Source organism: Cordyceps javanica, chromosome 3 (assembly GCF_051103115.1).
Source record: "Cordyceps javanica chromosome 3, complete sequence".
Classification (NCBI taxonomy): Eukaryota; Fungi; Ascomycota; class Sordariomycetes; order Hypocreales; family Cordycipitaceae; genus Cordyceps; species Cordyceps javanica.
This window is the reverse complement of record NC_139297.1, coordinates 3,886,003-3,907,720: the sequence shown is the minus strand read 5'-3', so window position 1 is coordinate 3,907,720 and position 21,718 is coordinate 3,886,003. Positions and strand designations below refer to the sequence as shown.

Genomic DNA, 21,718 nt, shown 5'->3' with positions numbered 1-21,718 from the left:
TATATCGACTGGCTGTCAAAAACAAGAACAATCGTCTCGCTCATTAATAGTTGGCATGCAGAAAAAAATCCCCAATCTTGAAGAAGCAAACTCCTTCCAGGGTGACATTGGCGCATGTTCCTAGCGCTCCCGCCCACATGGGTAGCTGGCTAGGTACATATTAGTAGGTACCTACCTAGGTAATAAGAAGCTAAGATTCTACCTCAGGCACTAAGAGGCTGTACATAGAACATTTCAGCTTCATCCCACGTTACAAAACAACGCCTGCGCTACGAACCCTCTCGCACATCGCACACGCCATCATTTGAGAGTCACTTCCAGGATATGGAATTATAATGCGACGAGTCGTCGTGACTGGCCTCGGCGCCGTCACGCCGCTAGGGGTTGGGGCCCGACGCACGTGGAATTGCCTTCTCGCCGGCGACTGCGGCATCACCAGCGTCGCCGACCGTGAGCCCAGGGAGCGCTGGCAGGAACTCACGAGCACGGTGGCCGGTGTGGTACCGCTTGGTGGTATCGCAAAGGGAGGGTGGGATGCCAATGACTGGCTCACCGCCGCGGAGCAGCGCCGCATGTCGCTCTTCACCCAGTACGCCATCGCGGCCACCGACATGGCCCTCAAGGATGCAGAGTGGGACGCTGCCAAGGCATCTGACAAGGAAGAGACTGGTGTTTGCCTTGGAAGCGGGATAGGAAATCTCGACGACATATACACGACGAGCTTGGAGCATCACAAAGGGGTGAGTGAGCCGAGTCTGACTACGGGTTGCTGGTGAACTCTCACGTGCTAATGCCAATGCAGGGCTACAAAAAGGTATCGCCGTTGTTTGTGCCCAAGATCCTCACAAACATGGCGGCCGGCCACATTGCCATGAAGTATGGCTTCCAAGGCCCTAACCACGCCGCCACCACAGCCTGCACCACCGGCGCTCACTCCATCGGCGACGCTTCGCGCTTCATCGCGCTTGGCGACGCCGACGTCATGGTTGCTGGCGGCTCCGAATCTTGCATCCACCCGCTAACGTTTGCCGGGTTCGGGCGCGCTCGCTCGCTCGCCACGGCCTACAACGACACGCCCGCGTCCAGCTGCCGCCCGTTTGACGCCGGCCGCGACGGCTTCGTCGTCTCCGAGGGCGCCGCCGTCTGCGTCCTGGAGGAGCTGGAGCACGCCAAGGCCCGCGGCGCCCGGATCTACGCCGAGGTCAGGGGATACGGCTGCAGCGGTGACGCGCACCACATGACGGCGCCGCGCGAGGACGGCCAGGGGGCGTTCCTGGCTATGAAGAGGGCGCTGCGCAACGCCCGGGTCCGACCCGCGCAGGTGGGATACATCAACGCCCACGCCACGAGCACAGAGGTCGGTGACGTTGCCGAAACCACGGCCATACGCCGGATCATGATGGGAGAGGAGGGTGTGGCGTCCGAGGGAGAGGTCACCGTGAGCAGCACCAAGGGCGCCGTGGGGCACTTGCTGGGCGCTGCTGGTGCCATCGAAGCCATCTTCACAATACTGTCAATTCACGAAGGAGTTGTGCCGGGGACGTTGAACTTGGAGTCTCCCAATGTCGGTGCGAACTTTGACTTTGTCCCGCAAAAGGCCAAGGACAAGGCCATCAGCATCGCCGTGAGCAACAGTTTTGGGTTTGGTGGAACGAATAGCTCACTGGTTTTTGGAAGATATTAATAGCCTAAAGAGGGCGCAAATGTACGATATCCATGTAGTAGAGTCGGCGAAACCTCATCACCATACATTGACTGACAGCAGTAGGAGAGCAATCCTTTTCAAGCCGTAGAGCAGCATTTGATTAGAACTAATGGGGTAAAAGGTATGCAGATAAACTCTTCCTACTACTGCAAATTTCTGTCAAGGAAATTGTTAGGTGCCCGTTGTCCCCGTGCTGCGAGGTATGCTCTCCAGGTCCGCTCTTAATGGCCTGTATGCCAAGTTGTGGACAACGAACTGTGCCATGTTGCTTTGAAGAAAATCACAACGGCACGTTAGATGAAGAAATTTGTGTCTATCACTGATTTAGTATTTCTTTTGTTCATTTGTCTTCCTATCTCCTTCCATCAATTTTACTATACGCCTACCAATCAATGGTCCCTCGGATACCTTTCTTTGCCACCACACAACAGTCTCCACCAAACAAGGCCAGCAGCCCAGGCCACCGACATTCAGCCGGCAACTTTTTTTCGGAGCCAATTTCTTATTAGCATCATTGACCAACTTCACGCTTCCCCTTGAGCGCGTTGCAAAAGTCACTACACAAACGCCCCGCGAGGCCAAATACGAGCCGATTCGAAACACAAAACACATTAGCAAGCGCCATGGCCTGCCAGACGTGCCGATCGCAAACAAGGAGCATGCTGCGCTCAGCCCTCCGCGCTGGCGTCGCCGCTTCCTCCCCTTCTGCGCGAAGCGTCGCCACACCGGCCGCCGCCTTCGCCGTCGCCACCACCACCACCACCACCACAAAGCAATCGACGACAACAAGATCGACGATGTTAAGAAGCTTTAGCAGCTCATCACAGCGCCAGATTCTCGGCCTGCGGGACTCGTACCGCGTCGTCGGTGCCTCGGAGCGCCTGTTCAAGGTCTGCGCCAAGCCAGCCGACTACCGCATCACAGACGAGGAGCGCAAACAGGACCTCGTCCAGAAGCGCGATGACGGCGAGGAGATTGGCAAGGCAAAAGACCCAGAGAACGTATGGAACAAGAGTGAGCGCAAAACCCCTACCCGTCCTGTTCTCCTCCCCCCCCTTTGGGTACCACCACGACCGAGCCCGCTGACAGCACGTCCGCCCCCGTAGCGTTCGGTCTGCAACCTTCGTTTAGCACATGGTCGCACGTCACCATGCTGCACCTGTACCTAATCAATGCGCGCCTTCGCTGCCTCGACCGCGACGAGTACCGAAACTGGTCGCAACAGATGATTGACCACTTCTTCTTCGAGTGCGAGAAGAAGATGCACCTCGATCACAACATCACCTCGAGCGCCCTGCGGCAGCGCTACCTCAAGGACATCTTTGTTCAATGGCGCGGCCTCTTGCTCGCCTACGACGAGGGGCTCGTCAAAGGCGATGCCATCCTGGCCAGCGCCGTATGGCGCAACCTGTTCAAGGGCGACCCGGACGCCGATCCCCGCGCGCTCGTTGCCATTGTTGGCTGGATACGCGCCAGTCTCTCGGCGCTCGAGGGCGCCTCGGACGTTACGTTTCCGCAGCAGGCGGCTGAGATTCTGGAGAAGCCGGTCGACGTCTTCTGGACACGGCTCGAGGCGCCGTTCCTGAGCGACCAGCACGGCGACAACAAGGCCGCTCCGGCGCAGGCAACGCAGCAGGCCAAGGCCAAGGCTGCTGCACCTGAAAAGCTTGCCGCTGCGCCGTAAAGAAGGATGGCTCAACGAAATAAAGTAAGAGAAGTGGAAGACGAGAGAACAATGTAACGTTAAAACTGGACATGGCATGTCGAACCGCTGGCATGAATGTCTGTATTATTGTATCACTATTGAAAAGAGCGGAGAAATTTTGGGACATATAAAAAATTACATGTACATTATACCGCGAGCATTGCCCTCGCTTCGTTCACCTACTCGAGCCCACTCGTCGCCATGCCTCTGCTACACATACCTAATGTTGGCCGTGCTATCGATTCGATCCCAGTCAATAGTGCAACAGTGAGGCGAGGCAGGAGTCACGAAAACCGGCTGACAGGAATACGATTGAAAGAAGAAACATTCGCATTGATATCGAGAATGGTGGGATGACCAGAATGAAGCTACTTCTAATCGGCCTATAGTAAAGCAAAACTCAAGCGCGTTCTGGAGCGCCACCAGTTCCATCAATACATCACAACTTGTTGGGGGCCAGGACCTTTACATCTTGGAAAGGAATATCGAGGAATGCATAGACATGGTTGAAGCTACCGTGAGTCAGCGCACAAACTTCAACGTTCAGCACGTTGCACAGGCAACATTCACTTGGACTTACCGATCGCTGCCGAAAAAAGGTTCGCTCTCACCCTTGGCGTTGGTCGCCCAGATCCACGGCGCGCCAAACGCGCCCTTGGCGAGCGCCTCGTCCGTCTCCTTCTTGACGCTGTCCTTGAAGGCGGCGCGGCCGTCCATGATCTTGTCCACCTCGGCGGGCGTGAAGAGCTTGCGGCCACCCTTGATGGTCTCGGTCGCCTCGCCGAGGACCTCCCGAAGGACGTCGGCGTCGGCAATCTTGCGGTTGGGCGGGGTCCAAGCCCGGTCGATGAGGAAGTGGAAGGCGGCGACGAAGACGGGCGTCGGGTAGTGCGCCTTGATGTAGTGTATGGCGCGCAGCGGCTGGACCGTCATGCCAAAGGACATGAGGTCGTCGGGCGTCTGCAGGTGGCCGAGCCCGACGCGGCGCAGGGCACGCGGGGAGTCGTAGCTGAGGTACGAGGCCTTGGCAGGCAGAGACCACGGCGGCTTGTTACCTGCGTGCCCCGGGGAAGCAAGAAGAATTCGGTGTTAGCTATGAATAAACGTGGCCGGCGGGAGTAGGGTCAAGGACTATGTCAAGGTCGATCGTACCAGAAGCGACGTTGATGCCGCCGAGGAAGACGGGATGATACCTGGTGATTAAGGTTAGATTACCGCGGCCACAGTCGCGGGGAGAGGACAAGACGTACTCTATTGTGACGCCATTGGCAGCAAGATTCTGCCTGTTGGCTTCCAAGTCGGCAAAGCAGACGTAGCTAAACAGGGACGCTGTTTGTGTATATTCAGGTTAGCTCCTCTCGCGTCCGCCGAGTCCAGTGGCGGCAAGCAGGCAACTGCACGCGCGCGGCTGTCTTTGTGTTGACATACCGAAGTCGAGGTAGACGTCGATTCGTGCGTCAGGCATGGCTTCGTCCGGGGTCGCGTGTCAGACTTTACTTTCCTGGGTGTGGAAGAGAGGGGGGGGCGGGAGGTTGATTGCGGATGTGTCGGGGACGATGGCGCAATTTTCTGTCGATGCCACAAAGATTGGCCAAGGAAAGGGGCGGGGGGAGGGGGTGTGGCGGCTTTTTGATCACTGCAGTCGGGTACGGTAAGTATAATGCAGAGGAAAAATACCGGCACAGAAACTGTTCGTCGTTGAAGTGGAGCTGTGCCTGCGATCAAGAAGCAGTACTCAGCAAAGGCGATGATGGGAGGGGGCCGGGATCAGGTGAAGCTTTAACTGGTGGCAAGCCAAAGATGAGATGGAGGATCCACTAGAAAAACAGATATCGTAATCGATATTATCATCCCAGAAAATAAATGGACAAGTAAACACCGACCAGAATGACAAGGGAAGTTCTGAATCAACGGAAGCGCAGCTTCAGTGGGGATTCGCAACCTCGGCACCGGGCGGCCCCACTTCCCCGGAGCTTGATATGCTCATCTGTAATAAGCTTCACCGTGACTCCATTTCTGGTAATCTGTTTTTCTTTTAAAGAGTTGGCCATTCTTGACGCACCAAAGCTCTCTATTCGGTAATTTTTGCCCTTTTTTTTTCTTGCTGTCATACACAGATTTCGCCATGGCTATCTCGAGTAAACCTGTCGCTCTCGTGGTGGGCGCGTCGCGCGGCATCGGCCGCCAAGTCGCCATTGATTTTGCGGCGCATGGCTACGCTGGTATGTCTCACCGCCGATTCCCCCCCCCCCCCCTCCGTCCGCCTCTGCCATTCCCCTGCAACTTTTCTTTTTTTTTTTCGCGCTTCTTCACAAAGAATGAATAAAGGAAATACCATGCTATTTTTTCTTCAACGCCTGCGACGAATACTAACAAAGAGGATGCTCAAAAAAAAGTTGTCGTCGCGGCCAAGACTGTTACCGATCCCTCGAAACCGATCACGTCCATCCCGGATCCCAAGTCCAACGAGTCCACCATTACTACAGTCAGCTACGAGATACGGCAGGCCGGCGGCGAGGCGCACCCCATTCAGGTCGACGTGCGCTCCGAGGAGAGCGTCAACTCCCTCGTGGAGCAAACCATCGCTGTATGCGTCTATCCCCCACCCCCTGTCCATCGTACAACCACCCACCAACCCAGCCTCGTGCCTGCGCTCGTCCAGAAAAAGCATAATAGTAATCATTAAAATCTTAGAAATATGGCCGCCTCGACGTTCTCATATACAACTCGGGCGCCATTTACTGGGCCTCCGTCCAGGACACGCCCGTCAAGCGCTTCAAGCTCATGCAGGGTGTCAACCCGGAAGGCCTCTACGCCACCGTCCAGGCCGCCCTGCCGTACCTGAAAGCCTCCCACGGCACCCACACCTCCTCTAGCAGCGGCGGCGGCGGCGGCGGCGGCCGCATCATCGTCGTCTCCCCGCCCATCTACAGCCGCTTCTTCCGGGGCAAGACGGCCTACGCCATGGGCAAGGTCGGCATGTCGGTGCTGACCAAGGGCCTGGCCATGGACTTTGAGCGGCAGGGCCTCGCCGGTATGGCCATCACCAGCCTCTGGCCCGCCGTCGCCATCGAGTCGGCCGCCACGGAGCGCATGACGCGGCTCAACCCGGACGAGGCGCGCGACCTGCGCCGCCCCGCCATCTTCTCCGACGCCATGCTCGCCATCGCCGGCGCCCCCGCCGAGGACGTCAACGGCGAGCTGCTCCTCGACGAGGACTTCCTCCACGACTACTGCGGCGTCCGCGACTTTCGCAAGTACAACGTCGTCCCCGACAGCGAGCCCCGCCGCATCATGCCCGCGCGCCTGCCGGACCTGCGCGTGGCCGAGCACGACGACGAGGGGAAGCGCGTGGATAGTACAAAGCTGGCGAAACTGTAAAGGGGAAAAAGAAACAGAGGGGTCAGAAAAGAAGAGTGATGAAGGCTGGCAAAGGGGAAGCAAAAAAGAAGCCAATTTTGTCCCATGCACAGCAGAAACTCGTTCTTTCTTCACAACAAGTCTCGGGTCTTGGAAGGCGAGATGACGCTCGAAGCTACAAAGCAAGAAAAAGAAAGAGTAACATGATACGGCAGACAATGTGCATGATATGTGATTCTTTCTAAAAATGCTACGTATACTTGTCCTCCAGCACTTTCGCATGACAATGGAAGTACCCAGTGATAAAGAGAGACAAATTACCAAGAAAAAAAAGTAATCAAGACTCCAAAATGGTGATACAGTCTTTCCAATCCGCATAGTTTCGCAAAAACACCTTTCCAACAAAAAAAATTATACGAGTGCCGCATACAGATACCCCGTCGGCTTAGGGGCTGCCAAGAGGCGCTTGGTGCATCGACTCCATGTCCGCAATAATAGTCTCGAAAATGCCCTTGACGGAGTAGTACACGTTAAGTCTGTTCCACTCGTCCCGCGTCTGCCATATCTTGTCCATCATCTCCCGGTTGATCTGCTCTAGCTGCTCGACAGAAAAACCGTTGGTTTGGTCAGCCACATCATCTTGGAGCTGTGCCACGGCCGGTTCAAGCTCTTTGGGCTGTGATGGTGATGCGTGTAGCTTGGATTCACCCGAGCCTTGCAGCTGTGAGCTCGATAATGTTGGCCGTGCGAGCGAGCTTGACTCGCTCATGAGGTCACGGCCTAGACCGGGCACTTGAGAATGTGGCCAGCGTTCCTGACTCTGCGGTGTGGGGGTCTGGCCAGTGCCTCCAGGAAACGTGTCGGGAATATCCTGATCATCTCCAACCTTGGAAGAGTTGCCGTTCGTCTGAGGAGTGCCCCAGTTCGATAAGCCTTGTTGAGAGGAAAGATCAGACGTTTTCGTGGTCGACGCGTCATTGGCCACGGCGGAGGGCGGCACACCAGGTGGAAGGGAAGTCAGCGCAGACCGCTGTGATGGCTGCGTGGGACCCGGGGACTTGAAAGGTGGCGGACCCATTGCTTGCGATGTCGTCTGCGTCTCATCGCCTGTCCCACTCATCTCCACGTCGGGATCTCTGCGAGGGATAGAGTCACCGTTGCTAAGAGTGTGCGCATCAGCAGCGGGTTCTGGGCTCCGTAATTGAAATCTTGCTGTCGTGGTCTTGTCTTCTGGAACTTGTACACCAAGGGTGACGGGCCCTTGTGAATCGCTTTCATTGCCACCGCCAATATCGGATTGGACTCGTTCCAAGGCCAGGTTAGTAGCCAGGGCCTTTCTTTGCCTCTCCCTCTCAGCTTTCTGCTTGGTTCGTTGTATCTGTCGCTGATAGAGCGCCTCCCAATCAACCATGCTGGCAGTGCTGTTCTCGATGCTGGCAATGTCAACCTCCACATTGCTCAAGAGCTCGTTTGCCTTGAGTGTCCTTTCCTTGTCACCGATATTCTTCGCATCTTTAGCAAGCGCCTTGATGTCGAACAAAAAGTCTTTGGGGCGAGCGTAGTAGCCGTTGGAAAGTCGCTCCTCGATAGTTGTCGTTTCAAGATTATAGAATGTCTTGCCAGTAACGGTGTCTCGTAGTACATCAATGTCATGCTTGTCCTTCACGATCTCAAATGGGCGGTTCTCGGCGGCTGCAATGTCTGGCCGCACATAATTGGGGTCAGACTCGGCAAAGAGATATTCGATCTGCGCCTGCGGAATGACAGGCTGTCGGAACTTTTTGTACCTGCGATTGATCTGATCCATGATCGGTTGAAGCTGAATCTTGAGGGCATTGAGAAACTGATGATCCTTCTTCTTCAGTGCCTTGATTTCTGCTTTGGTCGGCGGAGCAGCCTCAATCTTCGGTGCTGGGGGTAGTTCCTCCAGTTTTCGCTTCTCTCGTTTCTTGGGATCAGGAAACTTGCCAGACGGGAGCTTGATAAGCTCCAGGGTTTTGCGGAAAAAGGCATATCGGGCTGGCCGTTCTGGTGGTGCAATCTCGACACGACTGTTGCGAGAGTAACCGAAAAAGTCAGAGATTAGGTTCGGGCGAGTCGCAAATTCTTCTTTTGTACGCTCTGCCGTAGCAAGGAGAAGAACCGGATCGGTAGGTGGGATTGACTTGAGCATCGTCGTAAACGTGACAAGCGCAACTGTGCCAGCCAGCGTTTCATACCATACATCAATGTTTGGAATGTAGATGACGCTCGGCTTATGACGTCGAACCTCAGTAAACAACCCAACAATAACTTGCTCCATGGAGCGACCATCTGCAAGTAAGCTGGGCAGATCAAAGTTCTGCACATGAACACCTTCTAAATAATGCAGAAGACCAGCAGCAATATAATTCTGTCCCATGCCTGAGCTGCTGTGGATAAGCAGCCGCGGACGGAAAACACGTGTGCGCTCAAAATCCTGGTGAAGTGTTTCACGCCTGAAACCATGATCATCGTCAGCATACGGCTCATACATGGCCTCCTCCAAAGCGGTGGTCTTCTTCCGGCGCGGCATCACAGCATCGAGGGCCCGTTTGATGTTATCGAACTGATCTTGCAATAGCGGCTGAATAGTGGCTGGGAGCGGGCTAGCACCAGAGGTGGCCGACCTCTCGGACGATGGAATGAGCTTCTTGATTGACAGCATAAAGTCTGACGCATGCACATTGATCTTGGAAGGATCGACGAGCAATTTTTCCTGTGAGGCGTAGATCTGGGGGTAGGTTCGCTGGATGGCGTTGAGCGCGGCCTCGGTACAGAGCGCGCGCAAATCGGCACCACCATAGCCCTTTGTCTTTTCGGCAAGCGAAGCCTTGAAGTCATCGGCCAGGCCCCAATCTTTTGTATGAATATCGAGTATGGAGCGCCTGCCGTCAATGTCGGGCAGAGGGAAGTAAAATTCTCTGTCGAATCGACCAGGACGGCGAAGCGCAGGATCAATGTTGTCGGGTCTATTGGTGGCACCAATCACAATGACCTGGCCGCGGCCGTCCATGCCATCCATCAGGGCCAAAAGCGTGGAGACAATGGAAGCGTGGATCTGCTCTTGCTTGCTTGACCGAACAGGGGCGAGGCCATCAATTTCATCAAAGAAGATGATACTGGGCTGGGTCTTGCGAGCTTCTTCAAACAGAAGACGGAGCTGCTTTTCGGCTTCACCAACCCATTTGCTCAGAGCATCGGCACCCTTGCGCATGTAGAAAGAGATCTTGCGACCTCCGTGACCAGCCGAATTGGCTAATGCTCTGGCGAGCAACGTTTTACCGGTACCAGGAGGACCATGGAATAAGACACCGCGCGGAGGCGTGACGTGGAATCTCGTGAAGAGCTCCGGGTAGAGCAGTGGAAGCTGGACCATTTCCTTGAGTTGATCGATATGGCCTTGCAAGCCACCAACCTTGCTGAAATCAACGTTCATGTCGACGCCGAGTGGATCAGCATCAGCCAATGCCTTGCGATCCTTTATTTTGCCGACATTGGGAATACCTGCGTCCGGGTTCATGCCGGGCAGCCCGGGAAGCAGGCCACCTGGAGCGGCCGACGTAGGAGTCATGCCAACGTTGCCAGCAATGCTAGACCGGTGCACCATCTCATCGTCACTACTATCGGAATCAACACCGCCAGTGGCACCAGTGCCCCATGGGCCGTTGAGCAGGGAGCCAACAGCGCCGCCACCCCCAAATGGTCCGAATGTCGTATTGAGGTTTCGATCCCATACAGCGCTGGCAGCACCACGACGGCGGCGGGCCGGGGTGGGAGCTGGGTCCTCGCCGTCGTCTTCAATATTTGCAGAGGTGAGGGGAGGCATGTAATAGTTGACTCTGGCGCGAGAGCGGCGTGTATTTTCTTGATATGCGATGGGTGTCTCTTCTCGACGTCGACGTGATCGAGATGATTTCCTCAATTCACGAGCCTCTTCGTTGAGCTCATCCAGGTCGAGATCAGCCTCCTCATCACCAGAGTCATGGCGAGATGCTCCTGCCGAACGAGATTGGCGCCCGCCCCTTCCATGCGGGGTGGGACTGTCAAGATTATCATCCGCAGCGTCTTTGCCCATATCAGATGCGGCATCTTCCGAGTCGTCGCCAGGCTCAAAGTCACTACTAGGCTCTTGAGTTGACTTGCGTGCGCTCGATTTACGCGTCAGTCGTCGATTAGGCCGCGAGCTGGCATCTTGGACTTCTTCTGCTTCTTCCATCTCCTCTACGGCAGTCTCAGTGCGCGGTGCTCGTGTTCTGCGGCTGGTAAGGATATCGTCGTCGTCATCGTCATCGTCGTTATCGTTGGCAGCATTGGTGTCATCAGCGGTCTCGCGTTTTTCAATGTCTTCCATGACTTCATTGACATCCTTCCTTTTGGATAGATCACGAATATCCTTGTCCAATTCATCAAGGTGGTCATCGTCAGCTACGGTATCCTTGAGGCTGCTCTCTTGCGTGGCTTCGTCGATGGTCTCGGCCGCGATCTTGATGCCCTTGGAAGCCCGAGAGCTTCTGCGGGTAACAGGTTCGGGGCTGCGGCTTATAGATCCCCGCGAGGCAACAGCATGGCGTCCAGAGGCAGAAAGCTCGACAAGATCTTCCTGATCGTGGGAGGTGGCCCTGGTGGCACGGCGTGGCATGTCGGAGAGGGCGGCGCTTGGAACCTTGAGCTTGACGACGCGACTAGAGGACCGTGTTGGTTTTCGATCTTGTTCATCATCGTCACTTTCCACCTTGCCATCGTCGCTAAGCTGCGCTTCTTCTTCCTCGCTGCTCTCGGCATAGTTTTGGGCTTTAACGGCTACTTTGCGGGTCTTGCGGCCGGCGGCATTGATGGGCGCATCCTCGTCGTCGTCTTCATCATCGTCGCCAAATGAATCATCTTGGCTATTGGAAAGATCATCTTCATCGTCTTCAATGTCAGAACCTCGATAGTTGTGACCTCTCTTCCGCCCAGAACGGCCTCCAGCTGGCCTTGCCTTTTTGGAGCTTCTGCGAGGGCGTTCTTCCGTGGGATCGAAATTTTCGTCATCCGAATCGGACTTGTTGGGGTCAAAGTCCTCGAGGACCCTCTTACGTTTGCTGCCGACCATGTTATGGTGCAGTGCAACCGGATGCTAAAGTGAAGGATTCGGAGCACGGGTCGGGAGCTGTCGCGCCTGTCCGAGCTGGATGGCTGGGCCTGAACGTGGTCAAGTTAGCGGCTGTAATCCTTACAAACTTGCACAGGATCTATAGCTCAGTGGGCTCTCAAGTCGATGTTTTTTCTGCGTGGTAGGGATGGGATCAGGGAGCAAGACACATACCGCTTGCGTTGCAAAAATCGGGCGCAGAGCTCACGCAATTGAGGGCGAAGGCATACAGACAAGCCGCTGTCTACCTACGATCACAGCTCTGGAGCTAGAATCAATCAAACACGGCGCACCGGAGCAACAGGCATCAGCGCTGATGAAAGACTCGCGATTGAGCGGGTTACGCGACGTGCTAGTTGAATTTTTTTAAGTGATGAACTGAGCGAGTTGTAGACGGGGCGCGCGTTGGCGTGTCGCGAATCTGGCGTCAAGGGAAGCTGGTGTGCGCCAGTCAACGCCCTCACGTGCAGGAATACAAAGCAATAGCAGTGGGGCTGCACGGTGAGCGATGTACCTCAGTCCACGGGCCAGGCAGCTGGGAGAGAGCTCTCCACCATGGCGATTGAGCCTGCGGCACGATCTACCGCGTAAAAAAAGTATTGATGAGTTGTTTTGCCATGAAAGAGATAATACGTCTCATGGGTAAGGTTGGTCTTTACTTTGCACCATTCTTCATGTTAAAAATTTTCTACGACCGCAGCGTCTCTGGGGCAACTTTAATTGTTTAGAATAAAGAGGCCCAGCATTCCAATTGAGAATAGCAGAATCGATGAATCGGAGGTTCCCATGTCCGATTTCATAACGAAATTTGGACGTTTCGGGGTCCTGAGTTGGAGAAAAGCCGGCGCCGTTGTTGAAGTGGGAGCCGGACACCGGAGGGGGAGGAGGAGGAGCGACGCCGAAAGGCTTACATAATCGGGAGCTCCGTGAACAGCTCCAGTCCAGAGGAGTTGGGGGCCAAGGATCACCTTAACATAGCGAGTGCCGCAAGGCTGTCGGATCCTCCGCGCTGTCTATTTTTGGGCCCCGACAGTCGGGCTGTCTCAAGGCAGTCGGCTAGGCTGACTGGCTTCCACAGAGGAAAGAAGTGACAGGCTGGGGAATTATGAGGTTGTCGAGTATAACCTCTTAACGAACGGGTATGGAGGGGCGATGAAGGCAACGAGAGCGGAATTCATTGAACTCGCCAGGATGAAGTGATGGAGATTGTAAAAAAGAAAGAAAAGAAAGTGAAGAGCAGTAATGATAATAAAAATAATAGACGGGGAAAAGAAGAAGAAGAAGAAGAACAAGAAGGCCAATTCGAGCAAAGCACTACTTACTTACTTACTCTGCACCATGAAGCGGCTACTTGATTATTGCTTTTTGTTACCCACTAAAGGTACCTACCTAGGTAGCCTTGTTGTACCATTCAGCAGTGTACTAATAATAAAATTTCGAAGCCGGTTCAGTTCTCTGCAAAGGGACCGGCAAGGGAAGGCAGTCCAGACCGAACAATCCAAATCAATTGTCTCGTTACTTTTTTAATTCTGTGCCATGGTGACGTTGGCTGGTACGGATCAGCATTGCATTGATCTACATGTTGCGCAGGGCCCTCCTCCCCTGTACCGTGACAGGTGATGGGCTTCTCGGTCACTTGCGCGCAACGACCTCGTCAAGGACAAGGCAGCAGGAAGACGGACCGTCGACCTTGCAGCAGAGAGAAAAAACGGTAGTCGCCGAGGAGTCATAATAATATTGGGTGCGCCCGGGGAGCGATCTGTCCGCTTTTGATGGGTTTGGGCTGGTAGGGCACATATGGTCTCCGCCGCCACCAACAAGGCTCTGAGGGGAACAGAGCACGGGCACACAGGGGGGCGGGTGAAGAAGAAGAAGGGGGAGGGAAGGGGGTGGTGCCAGGGCGAGGGAGCTGGATGAAAACGGTGAGTCGTCCTTTTGAGACAACGCCGCCGATGGCTTCTTCTTTCAACCCCTGCGCGAGCGGTGAAAGAGAAAACAAAGATGAAAAGGATCGGCTCAGAGGCGGCGGGTTTGCCGACTGATAAGCAGTTCAATTAGTACTGAGTATTATCAGTACTTACTGGCAACGGAAAAGGGCCGCGTAACGGCCAGCATTGGTGCCTTTGGAACCTATCCTAAAAAGAGAAATCCAGGTGCGGAACCCCCCCCTCCCTCTGGGTCACAGACAGCGTCGTCTTGTGGCTCGTATGATTGGATGCCAGGATAAAAAGCTTAAAACGGTTGCCTTGGATAGAGAGGGTCCTTGGTGACGACAGGGCTCGGGTGCAGCCCTTGAAGATGACGATTTTGGCATGTCTTGGTTATTTGCTCGTTTTTCTTATCTTTCGTATTCTTACCTTTTTTTTCAGTACGGAGTACATACTATGTAGCTTACTGTCTATCACTTGTTTCGCTCTTTACTTTTTACTTACTGGTAGTATTTTAGCACTTCGTATTCATAAATCGTAGCGATGGATGGAGATTGACCACTACTCAGGCAATCTACCCATGTTCGAGCTCGGTAAATGACCGCGGAACCGATTCAGTTCATTTCCATCTCTCCTTTCTTTTCCTTTTTTCCGTGCCATCTTTGTGTGTATCCTTGGCGCAACCTAGATGCTGGCGCATAGCTCGTACTTGTTATTAATCTTGGCTCTTGGCTCAGCTGGCTCGCCTTGTAATAGTAGTCTACCGAGTGCTCCGTACTACTGTCTGCACTAAGTAATCCGGACTCACTGCTGGCAAGTACTGAGTATCAGTAAGTAGTGCTGTAAGTACTTACTTACCAAGTACGCCAGCGGCGCCCCGTCAACGTGTTGAGTACGTATGCCTAGTGGGGCGGCCCCGCGTGCCCATCCAACACTATTGACAATCAATCATCAATCAGGGTTGCATCAAGGGGCGACGGCCAGGCGAGGAAATGCCATGGCACCGGGCCACGGGTCAAAAAAAGAAAGAAAGAAAGAAAGAAAGAAAGAAAGAAAGCAAAGACCCGGTCGCGGCATGAATAAAGGATAAGCGGTACTAGCCCACGCACACAACGCAGTCACGCAGTTATCTGGACGCCCGGCAAGGGTCGTGCATCATGCTATGTATGCGCCCATGCCAGCCCCATGCAAGTCTCTCCCCCCCCCTCTCTCTCTCCCCTCTCCCCGGAGCCACCAAAGCAATTTGCAGGGGCCGGTCCCGCCTTTTTACGGTGTACGCGACCGACTGGTGCAGAAAATAAGAGGAAAAGAGGAAAAGAGCAGCAGCAGCAAGGAGCAGCAGCGCCGGTAGCATCAGCAGCAGAAGCAAAAGAGCTCACCAAAAGAACACGCTTCCATGCCGAGTGGTGGGGGAGCCTCGACCCTTACCAGTAGGTACATGCTCGTACAGAGGGATAACAGACAGCCAGCCACCTGAACTTACTGGTTTCGTACCTAGAATGTGTACCCATTTACTGGTACCATCCATGCCATCTACATACAAAAGTATGTGCCGACGTAAGTACTGTACCTTTACCAAGTCAGGACCGAGCTAAACTTGGGCTGTCTGGGGCGGGCACCGTGGGCGGCGACGCCCCCTCACAAATGTTGGACACGACACACGCCAGGCCAAGAACCGAGTCATCGGCCAACCACACACAAGGACAACAAGGCCTTGTTCATCCTTTCGGGGTGTTTATTTTTTAAACCTCGCTGCCTGCACATTGTTCGATTCCTTCTTCATCCTCCTCGACTTCCTCCCTTTCCCTTTTACTCACGACCAAAGTCTTTCGTTATTGTCACACCCGTAGTTTGCTGCCCTTGCACCGCTACCAGACCAACCTGCCTACCTAACTCCAACCTCCGCAAACGGGCACCTACTATACTGACAGGCCGGAGAGAGCATCGAACGCAAACGGGGCCACGAGAGCACACAACCTCACCAAATCTACACATCACCCACCACCTCTGAATAAGAAGAAAAACACAAAAAAAACACGCACGAACGCACATCAATCAACATGAGCAAGCCAGTCACTTCCAATTACCACCTCGACGAGGAGGAAACCCGCGGTCGCCCAGGCTACTACGACTTTCACGCACCGCCGCCTCTGACCCACGATGTACGTCCAACACCTACCTTACTCTTTTCCCTGCCCATTGCTAACCGTATCTCTCTGCTCTCACAGAAGCGCACTCTCTCCTACCCGAGCACAATCGCCTCGTCCACCACAACCTCATCCTCCTCATCCTCGTCCACCACCAAGCGCGTCGCGTCCTGGCTCAAACCCTCGGTCAAGCCCTCCCCCAAGGTCAACGTGCACACCACGTGCGGGCGCCACACCGACCAGCTGCTCTTTGGCGGCCCGTCGCTCACAGAAATGGCCCGCGCCGTTTTTAAGAAGAAGAATTAAAGAAGAAGAGGAAACTACAATCGCACAGCACTTGTTGATTTTTTTTTTGTCTTTTTCAGCATCAGCATACATTTTTCTTGAACTCTCGATGTTCCTATTCTTCTTTTTTTTCTTCTGGCGTTGGCTTCCTTTTGGGGGGAGGGGGGCGTTTGGCTATTTACACACGATACCACTATTCTAACGTCTTACGATTCTACACCTGGGGCGACTGACTCTTTTTGCCCTCGCACCCGCTACAGTGTACTATTCATTATGATTCAAACTTCGTCCACCGGTGGACTAGACTTGTTGTATATATATAAATATATATAGAACCTGACAGATTAGCATTAGTAATTATGATACCATCACATATACATGCACCTGGCACTTTTGGCACTTCTGCCACATTTGTGATGATTCTTTCTCAAATCATGCACGACACATGACCCCTGCTCCGAGACTCCCCCTTTGAATCAACTTGTCAATGTGCTTTTGATCCTTGTTTAGTTAATTTATTTTCTTTTCATCGATAACCCTTGTTATCCGTCCGCGTCTCCGGGTATGTCTGCTTATCCGTCGCCGCGTATGTGCTCTTGAATCGATCCAAGCATCCGCGAATCCACTCTTGCGCCTCGGCGTCGGCGAGCTCGTACGCGATCCGCATCGCATACCCGATCCTGTACGGGCCCAGCGGCCCCTGGCTAATGTCCTCGACCGACCGCAGGATGATTTGCGTGTACTCCTTCTGCGATGTCGCAAACGGCCGGGTCCAACCCAGATGCTGCAAGAATTCCTGCAGCAGGCACATGGTGGCGTGGTGCGACATTTGCAGCGTCGCCGCCCACCGTCGCTCGTACCGCAGTACGACAGGCCACAGGGACCGCGGGTCCCTAGATGGCGCCTCTACCGGCGCCGGGAACAGGTGCTTGTACGTGTGCCAGAATTCCGACATTCGTGCGTGGCAGGCGGCCGCGCGCCGGCAGGTCGTCGCGGCCGCGGCCGGGTCGATCGGCAGGCCCCTCTTGGCGGCTTCCATCACGGGATAGCCAACCTTGACGACGGCAGGGATTTCTGCCAGTCGGTTGTTGAACTCATCGACGGCCTCGATGGCCTCATCATTGAACTCGGGCGCTTGTAGTAAATGCCGCCCTCTGTCGCGCATCACCTTGCGCCATTCTGGCCGTGTAAGAAAACATTTGTCTGCTCTGGGAAAAAATAGGTCGCTCATAATCTAAGCTTCACGTTGGCATTCTTTCATCTCGGCTTGCTAATTCTCGTGCTTGGTCGACAGAGTCAATCACTTACTAATATTCCCCGAAACGACAACAGCATGGCAGCATCCCATCCCTCTTCGTGCGCCTTTGCGCCACGTTGCTCCATCAAGATACCGATACCCCGGGCATGTTGCAGCCACGAGTCCGAAGAGCTGGTACCTGCAAAGAGCTGGACGGGCTGTCAGTATCGAACCTGGCCAAGACACCCAGTGAGTCCACCCATTACCTCAAAAACACAGAGTAATATAGCTGTGCATAAAGTCTCCGACGCCCTCCATTTCGTGGGGTGATGCAGCGCTTGCTGAAGATTGTGCAACGACTGGCCGTACATTGTCCGGCTGTGCGCTATCAAGCTCGCATCGCGTACCTCTTTGCCGACCAGATGCATCGCGAGCGAGCACAGCGCCGCATCCAGGATCGCAAACGACCCCACCGTCCCGAACCGCACCCAGCTAAAGTAGCCGCTCGCATCGCGCTCCTCAATCGCCGCCCGCGCCGTTTCGACCATGGTCGACACAAACTGGCCGCGGTTCGGCGCGGGTTCCGAGATCACCATCGACGCCGGGCTGGACTGGGCCGACCTGCCGCCACTCGCCGCCGAGGTCGCCACCACCGACCATGTCGGGCTGCTGCTACCTGATGATGACGCTGTCCGGTTCCTCTTTGTGCGCACCTGGTGCTTTTCGCTCACAAATTTGAGATTCCTTTCATACCCTGGACAATCAGCGCCGTATTTTGTGCCTGCTCAGGCACCTTGATCAGTATAAAAAAAATCGTTGCGCTCCAGAAAACGGAAGCCGTACAGTTACCACACACTGGCCTTACTTCATCGCATTTGACCCGTCTCTTGCGGCACAACTGACAACCTGTGCTGCGCGGTACGCCAACCATTTCTTCGACCACGTTCAGCTCATTGCACGCCGTGCTATGTTTTGTACCCAGACGTTCTAGTCTGTCGTAGTTTACAACAAACGTTGCCGGATTGAAGTCGAGAGGTGCGGCTGAACATGTGAGGTTAGCACATAACTATCGAGCGCGCCCCACAGAAGCATCATTGAGCAGATACTCAATTAGAGGTACGAGGAGTACCGTACTCGCCAGTTGAAAATATCCTCTACATGAGAAAAAAAGAATGACTATAGAAGTTAGAAGAATCAGCAGAATCACATCGGTAGGCAAAAATAAGGAAAGTGAAAGAAGCGGAAGTCAAAATGTAAGAGAAACAATGTTTTCTCAAGTCATAATTGCTGTACTTGCACTCCTTCTTGTCTCATATGCCTACCTCTATCGGACTCTCAAGCTTGTCATGGGCGTATTCGTCATATATCATCCACAAGCCCTACTTCTATTCGAGTTCCTTACAGGCATTCTAGCTTCTCTGCTCGACGTTGCTGTTGTCGCATGCGTTCTTTCGTCGTAGGTAGCCAAAGTCGAATGAAACAAGGATTTTACAAGTTGGTACAGCGTAAACAAGATCATCATCTCTATAATATATACAATTATATGCAAATCATCAACATGATTTTTTCCCGGTTTTGATGCTTTCTAGACCGCCACAGCCTCCTTCGCCGCTACCTCCGCCACCGCCTCGCCCTTGTCCCTCTCCTGGTCCTCGCCCTTTGCCTTGTCTTTGAGCTCCTTCTTGCTCAGCTTGATGGAGCCCTTTGCGAGGGCCTCGCTCGGCAGCGGCCTGACGATGGGCTGCGCCACCCACCACGGGCGCTTGCACCGGAGGAGCGCCTCCATGGAGCTCTCGCCCTCGTCGGCCGTCTCGCGCGGGCGGGCGGCCAGCGCGCGCACCTCGTCCTCGAAGCTGCGGCCGCCCGTGCGCTCGTACTCGAGCAGGCCCTCGGCCACGCGCCGCTCCACGGCGTCGAGCACCTGCTCGAAGCCCGCGACGCCCGTCCGGCGCGCGCGTGCCAGCATGTCCCGGACGTCCGTGTGCCGGCTCACAAAGTGCCGCAGGAGGTGGAAGAGGTGCGGCTGCATGGCCGCGACGTTGGGCGACGACGCCTCGTGCTTCTTGGCCGACGGCGCTGCCGCGCCCTCGCCGCCGCCGCCGCCTTCGGTCTTGCGACGCTTCGGGTCGCGCTCACCGCCCTCGTCAGCATCCCCGTCCGCCGTGAGCCAGGCAGTGTCGTCGCCAGGGGCGAACAGCGGCCGCCGCGCCGGCGGCTCCGCGTCCAGCGCGTACTTGTGTATAATGTCCATGTACCGCCGCATCACGGCGTCGACGCGCCACCCGCCCTCGCCGTCCTTGCCGCGCCAGTACTCACGACCCTCGTCGCCGGCGGGCGGGGGCGTCGCAAAGACGGCGGGATCGCTCAGGTTGCCCTCGGCGCTCATGACCCCGTCAAAGCCCGTGGCGGCGAGGCACGCGTCCACGTCGCCGTGCTGCAGGACGTTGCCGTTGGCGAAGAGCACCGTCTCCGGCGGCAGGCTGTCCCGGAGGAACCGGAGCGTCTGCCAGTCCGCCACGCCCGTGAGGTGGCCCTTTTGCTCGCGCCGGCGCCCGTGCACCGTGAGGATCGACGCGCCGGCCTTGAGCACGTTTTGCGCGTACGCCAGGGTCTGCTCCCTGGTCTCGAGGATGCGGATCTTGGCGGTGACCGGGATCGAGAGCTCCGTGTGCAGCTTGTTGATGAGGCGGAAGACGAGGTCCTGGTCCTCCTGCAGGAACGCGCCGTAGTGGCCCTTGCGCGCGATGCCCTGCGGGCACCCCAGGTTCAGGTCGACCGCGTCGCAGTACGGCGCCACCTGCCGCGCCGCCGCGAGCAGATGCGCCGGGTCGTTGGCGCAGAACTGCACAAAGAGCGGCCGGTCGAGAGCCGGGTTGCCGTCGAGCCAGCGGCTGCCGTCGTCGGTCGTCGCTCCCGGGCGCGTCGCCTGGAAGTGCGCCTTGAGATACTTGGGGTCCTGCGAGAAGAGGCGGGCGTGGAACATGGGCGTGTAAGCGAGCAGCTTGGACTTTTCTTCGGCCGAGAGAAACGATCGGGATAGCATGCGCCAGGCCTAGGTCCGGAGTCTTGAGTTAGTCACAGCGTCTTGCGCTTTCAAGGGCATTGGGATCGAGGCTCACAAACTCAGACTGGTTCACCATGGGTGCAACGATGAATTTGGGACTGCCGATACTCTCATAGAATGCCCTCCCATGCAGCTTTGTCGTCCCCGCGTTCGCAGCGGCCTCGACGGTAGCCCCTCCAGCCGGGGCGATCCCGGGCTGCTGCGTCTCTCGCGCCGTGGTCATGACCGCACGGTATCGCAACTGCCGAGAGGAAATGATCAAGGGTCGCCAGCAAGACAGTCGTCCTCCACGTGCGACGCTTAGCATAAATAATGTTGCTTTCGAGGCTTATTGTCTATGTCATGCGCAGAGATGTCGTGGGGCTTGGCAACTTGCGGCGCGTGGTCATGAAGGACGTTTTCTTAAAAAAGAAAAAAAAAACTGCACCTCCGAAAGTGTTCCAAAAATAAAACGCATGGGCTGGGGGCCTGGGGCTAGCAGCCGGCTGCCGCCACACTAGTCTGGTGGTGGGGATGGATGTCTTCCGATGTAGGTCCAGACAAAACATCAATATGGGGCATTGCAGCAAGAATCACATCAAAACGAGATGGGAGGTATTCTCTTCACGAAAAAATGTACTACAGAGGCTTCCATAAGAATATTCATAGCTTAATTGACCAGCCAGCCAGCGAGACGGCTACTGAGAGTATTCCAAAGACAAATTAATTTGTGAATTCTTTCACAAATTCTGTCATGCTAACTGACTGGTTGACCCTCTGATTGACTGCAGAGATGCATGAAGAGTAGAAATGAAGGAAATTCGAGGATAGGAGAAAAGGCTCATCCTCAGAATGCTTCCCTCGTACCAGCGGGGATTCCATATAAAGACGACTTTCCCTCTCCAGCCTTCTCTCCAGGCCCAACACTACATATTAGAGTGCCTTACATTCCAGTTAGAATTCTATAGGAGTTTCGAAATCTTCGTGGGAAGTTACTCAAGGGAGCGAGTTCGATTGTTGAAACTCCGAATGCTACTTGGATACTTGATCACATGGCTGAAAGCTACCCTACCCATCATTTCTCACGTTTCACCTCTATTACAGTAAAAATCAAAAGATCAAGCTTCTCGGTTCTCAAGTTGTGAAGCGGTCTTTC

At 55.0% G+C, this 21,718-nt stretch overlaps 8 protein-coding genes across 8 annotated transcripts; 4 read left to right on the top strand and 4 right to left on the bottom strand.

Annotated features, from left to right (window-relative positions):
- Positions 1-335: 335 nt before the first annotated feature.
- Positions 336-1,684, top strand: V2A60_005365 (thiolase-like protein; the record flags this gene model as incomplete). The annotated part of the gene is made up of 2 exons (XM_083256677.1): positions 336-740; positions 803-1,684. 2 exons carry the CDS (start codon positions 336-338, stop codon positions 1,682-1,684), a joined length of 1,287 nt encoding a protein of 428 aa, XP_083112803.1.
- A 644-nt stretch (positions 1,685-2,328) lies between these two features.
- On the top strand, positions 2,329-3,389 carry V2A60_005364 (ubiquinol-cytochrome C chaperone family protein; the record flags this gene model as incomplete). The annotated part of the gene is made up of 2 exons (XM_083256676.1): positions 2,329-2,719; positions 2,812-3,389. 2 exons carry the CDS (start codon positions 2,329-2,331, stop codon positions 3,387-3,389), a joined length of 969 nt encoding a protein of 322 aa, XP_083112802.1.
- Positions 3,390-3,849: 460 nt separating this feature from the next.
- Positions 3,850-4,875, bottom strand: V2A60_005363 (thioredoxin-like protein; the record flags this gene model as incomplete). Its single annotated transcript, XM_083256675.1, has 5 exons — positions 3,850-3,922; positions 3,991-4,465; positions 4,563-4,603; positions 4,661-4,739; positions 4,839-4,875. The coding sequence occupies 5 exons, from the start codon at positions 4,873-4,875 to the stop codon at positions 3,850-3,852; spliced, it is 705 nt and encodes a 234-aa protein (XP_083112801.1).
- Positions 4,876-5,535: 660 nt separating this feature from the next.
- Positions 5,536-6,791, top strand: V2A60_005362 (uncharacterized protein; the record flags this gene model as incomplete). Its single annotated transcript, XM_083256674.1, has 3 exons — positions 5,536-5,632; positions 5,807-5,997; positions 6,105-6,791. 3 exons carry the CDS (start codon positions 5,536-5,538, stop codon positions 6,789-6,791), a joined length of 975 nt encoding a protein of 324 aa, XP_083112800.1.
- Positions 6,792-7,215: 424 nt separating this feature from the next.
- Positions 7,216-11,883, bottom strand: V2A60_005361 (chromatin segregase YTA7; the record flags this gene model as incomplete). Its single annotated transcript, XM_083256673.1, has 1 exon — positions 7,216-11,883. One exon carries the CDS (start codon positions 11,881-11,883, stop codon positions 7,216-7,218), a length of 4,668 nt encoding a protein of 1,555 aa, XP_083112799.1.
- A 4,027-nt stretch (positions 11,884-15,910) lies between these two features.
- V2A60_005360 (uncharacterized protein) lies at positions 15,911-16,303 on the top strand (the record flags this gene model as incomplete). The annotated part of the gene is made up of 2 exons (XM_083256672.1): positions 15,911-16,012; positions 16,079-16,303. The coding sequence occupies 2 exons, from the start codon at positions 15,911-15,913 to the stop codon at positions 16,301-16,303; spliced, it is 327 nt and encodes a 108-aa protein (XP_083112798.1).
- A 505-nt stretch (positions 16,304-16,808) lies between these two features.
- V2A60_005359 (C6 zinc finger domain protein) lies at positions 16,809-18,115 on the bottom strand (the record flags this gene model as incomplete). Its single annotated transcript, XM_083256671.1, has 3 exons — positions 16,809-17,516; positions 17,591-17,728; positions 17,927-18,115. The coding sequence occupies 3 exons, from the start codon at positions 18,113-18,115 to the stop codon at positions 16,809-16,811; spliced, it is 1,035 nt and encodes a 344-aa protein (XP_083112797.1).
- Positions 18,116-19,104: 989 nt separating this feature from the next.
- V2A60_005358 (tRNA dihydrouridine synthase) lies at positions 19,105-20,806 on the bottom strand (the record flags this gene model as incomplete). Its single annotated transcript, XM_083256670.1, has 2 exons — positions 19,105-20,571; positions 20,639-20,806. 2 exons carry the CDS (start codon positions 20,804-20,806, stop codon positions 19,105-19,107), a joined length of 1,635 nt encoding a protein of 544 aa, XP_083112796.1.
- Positions 20,807-21,718: the final 912 nt, after the last annotated feature.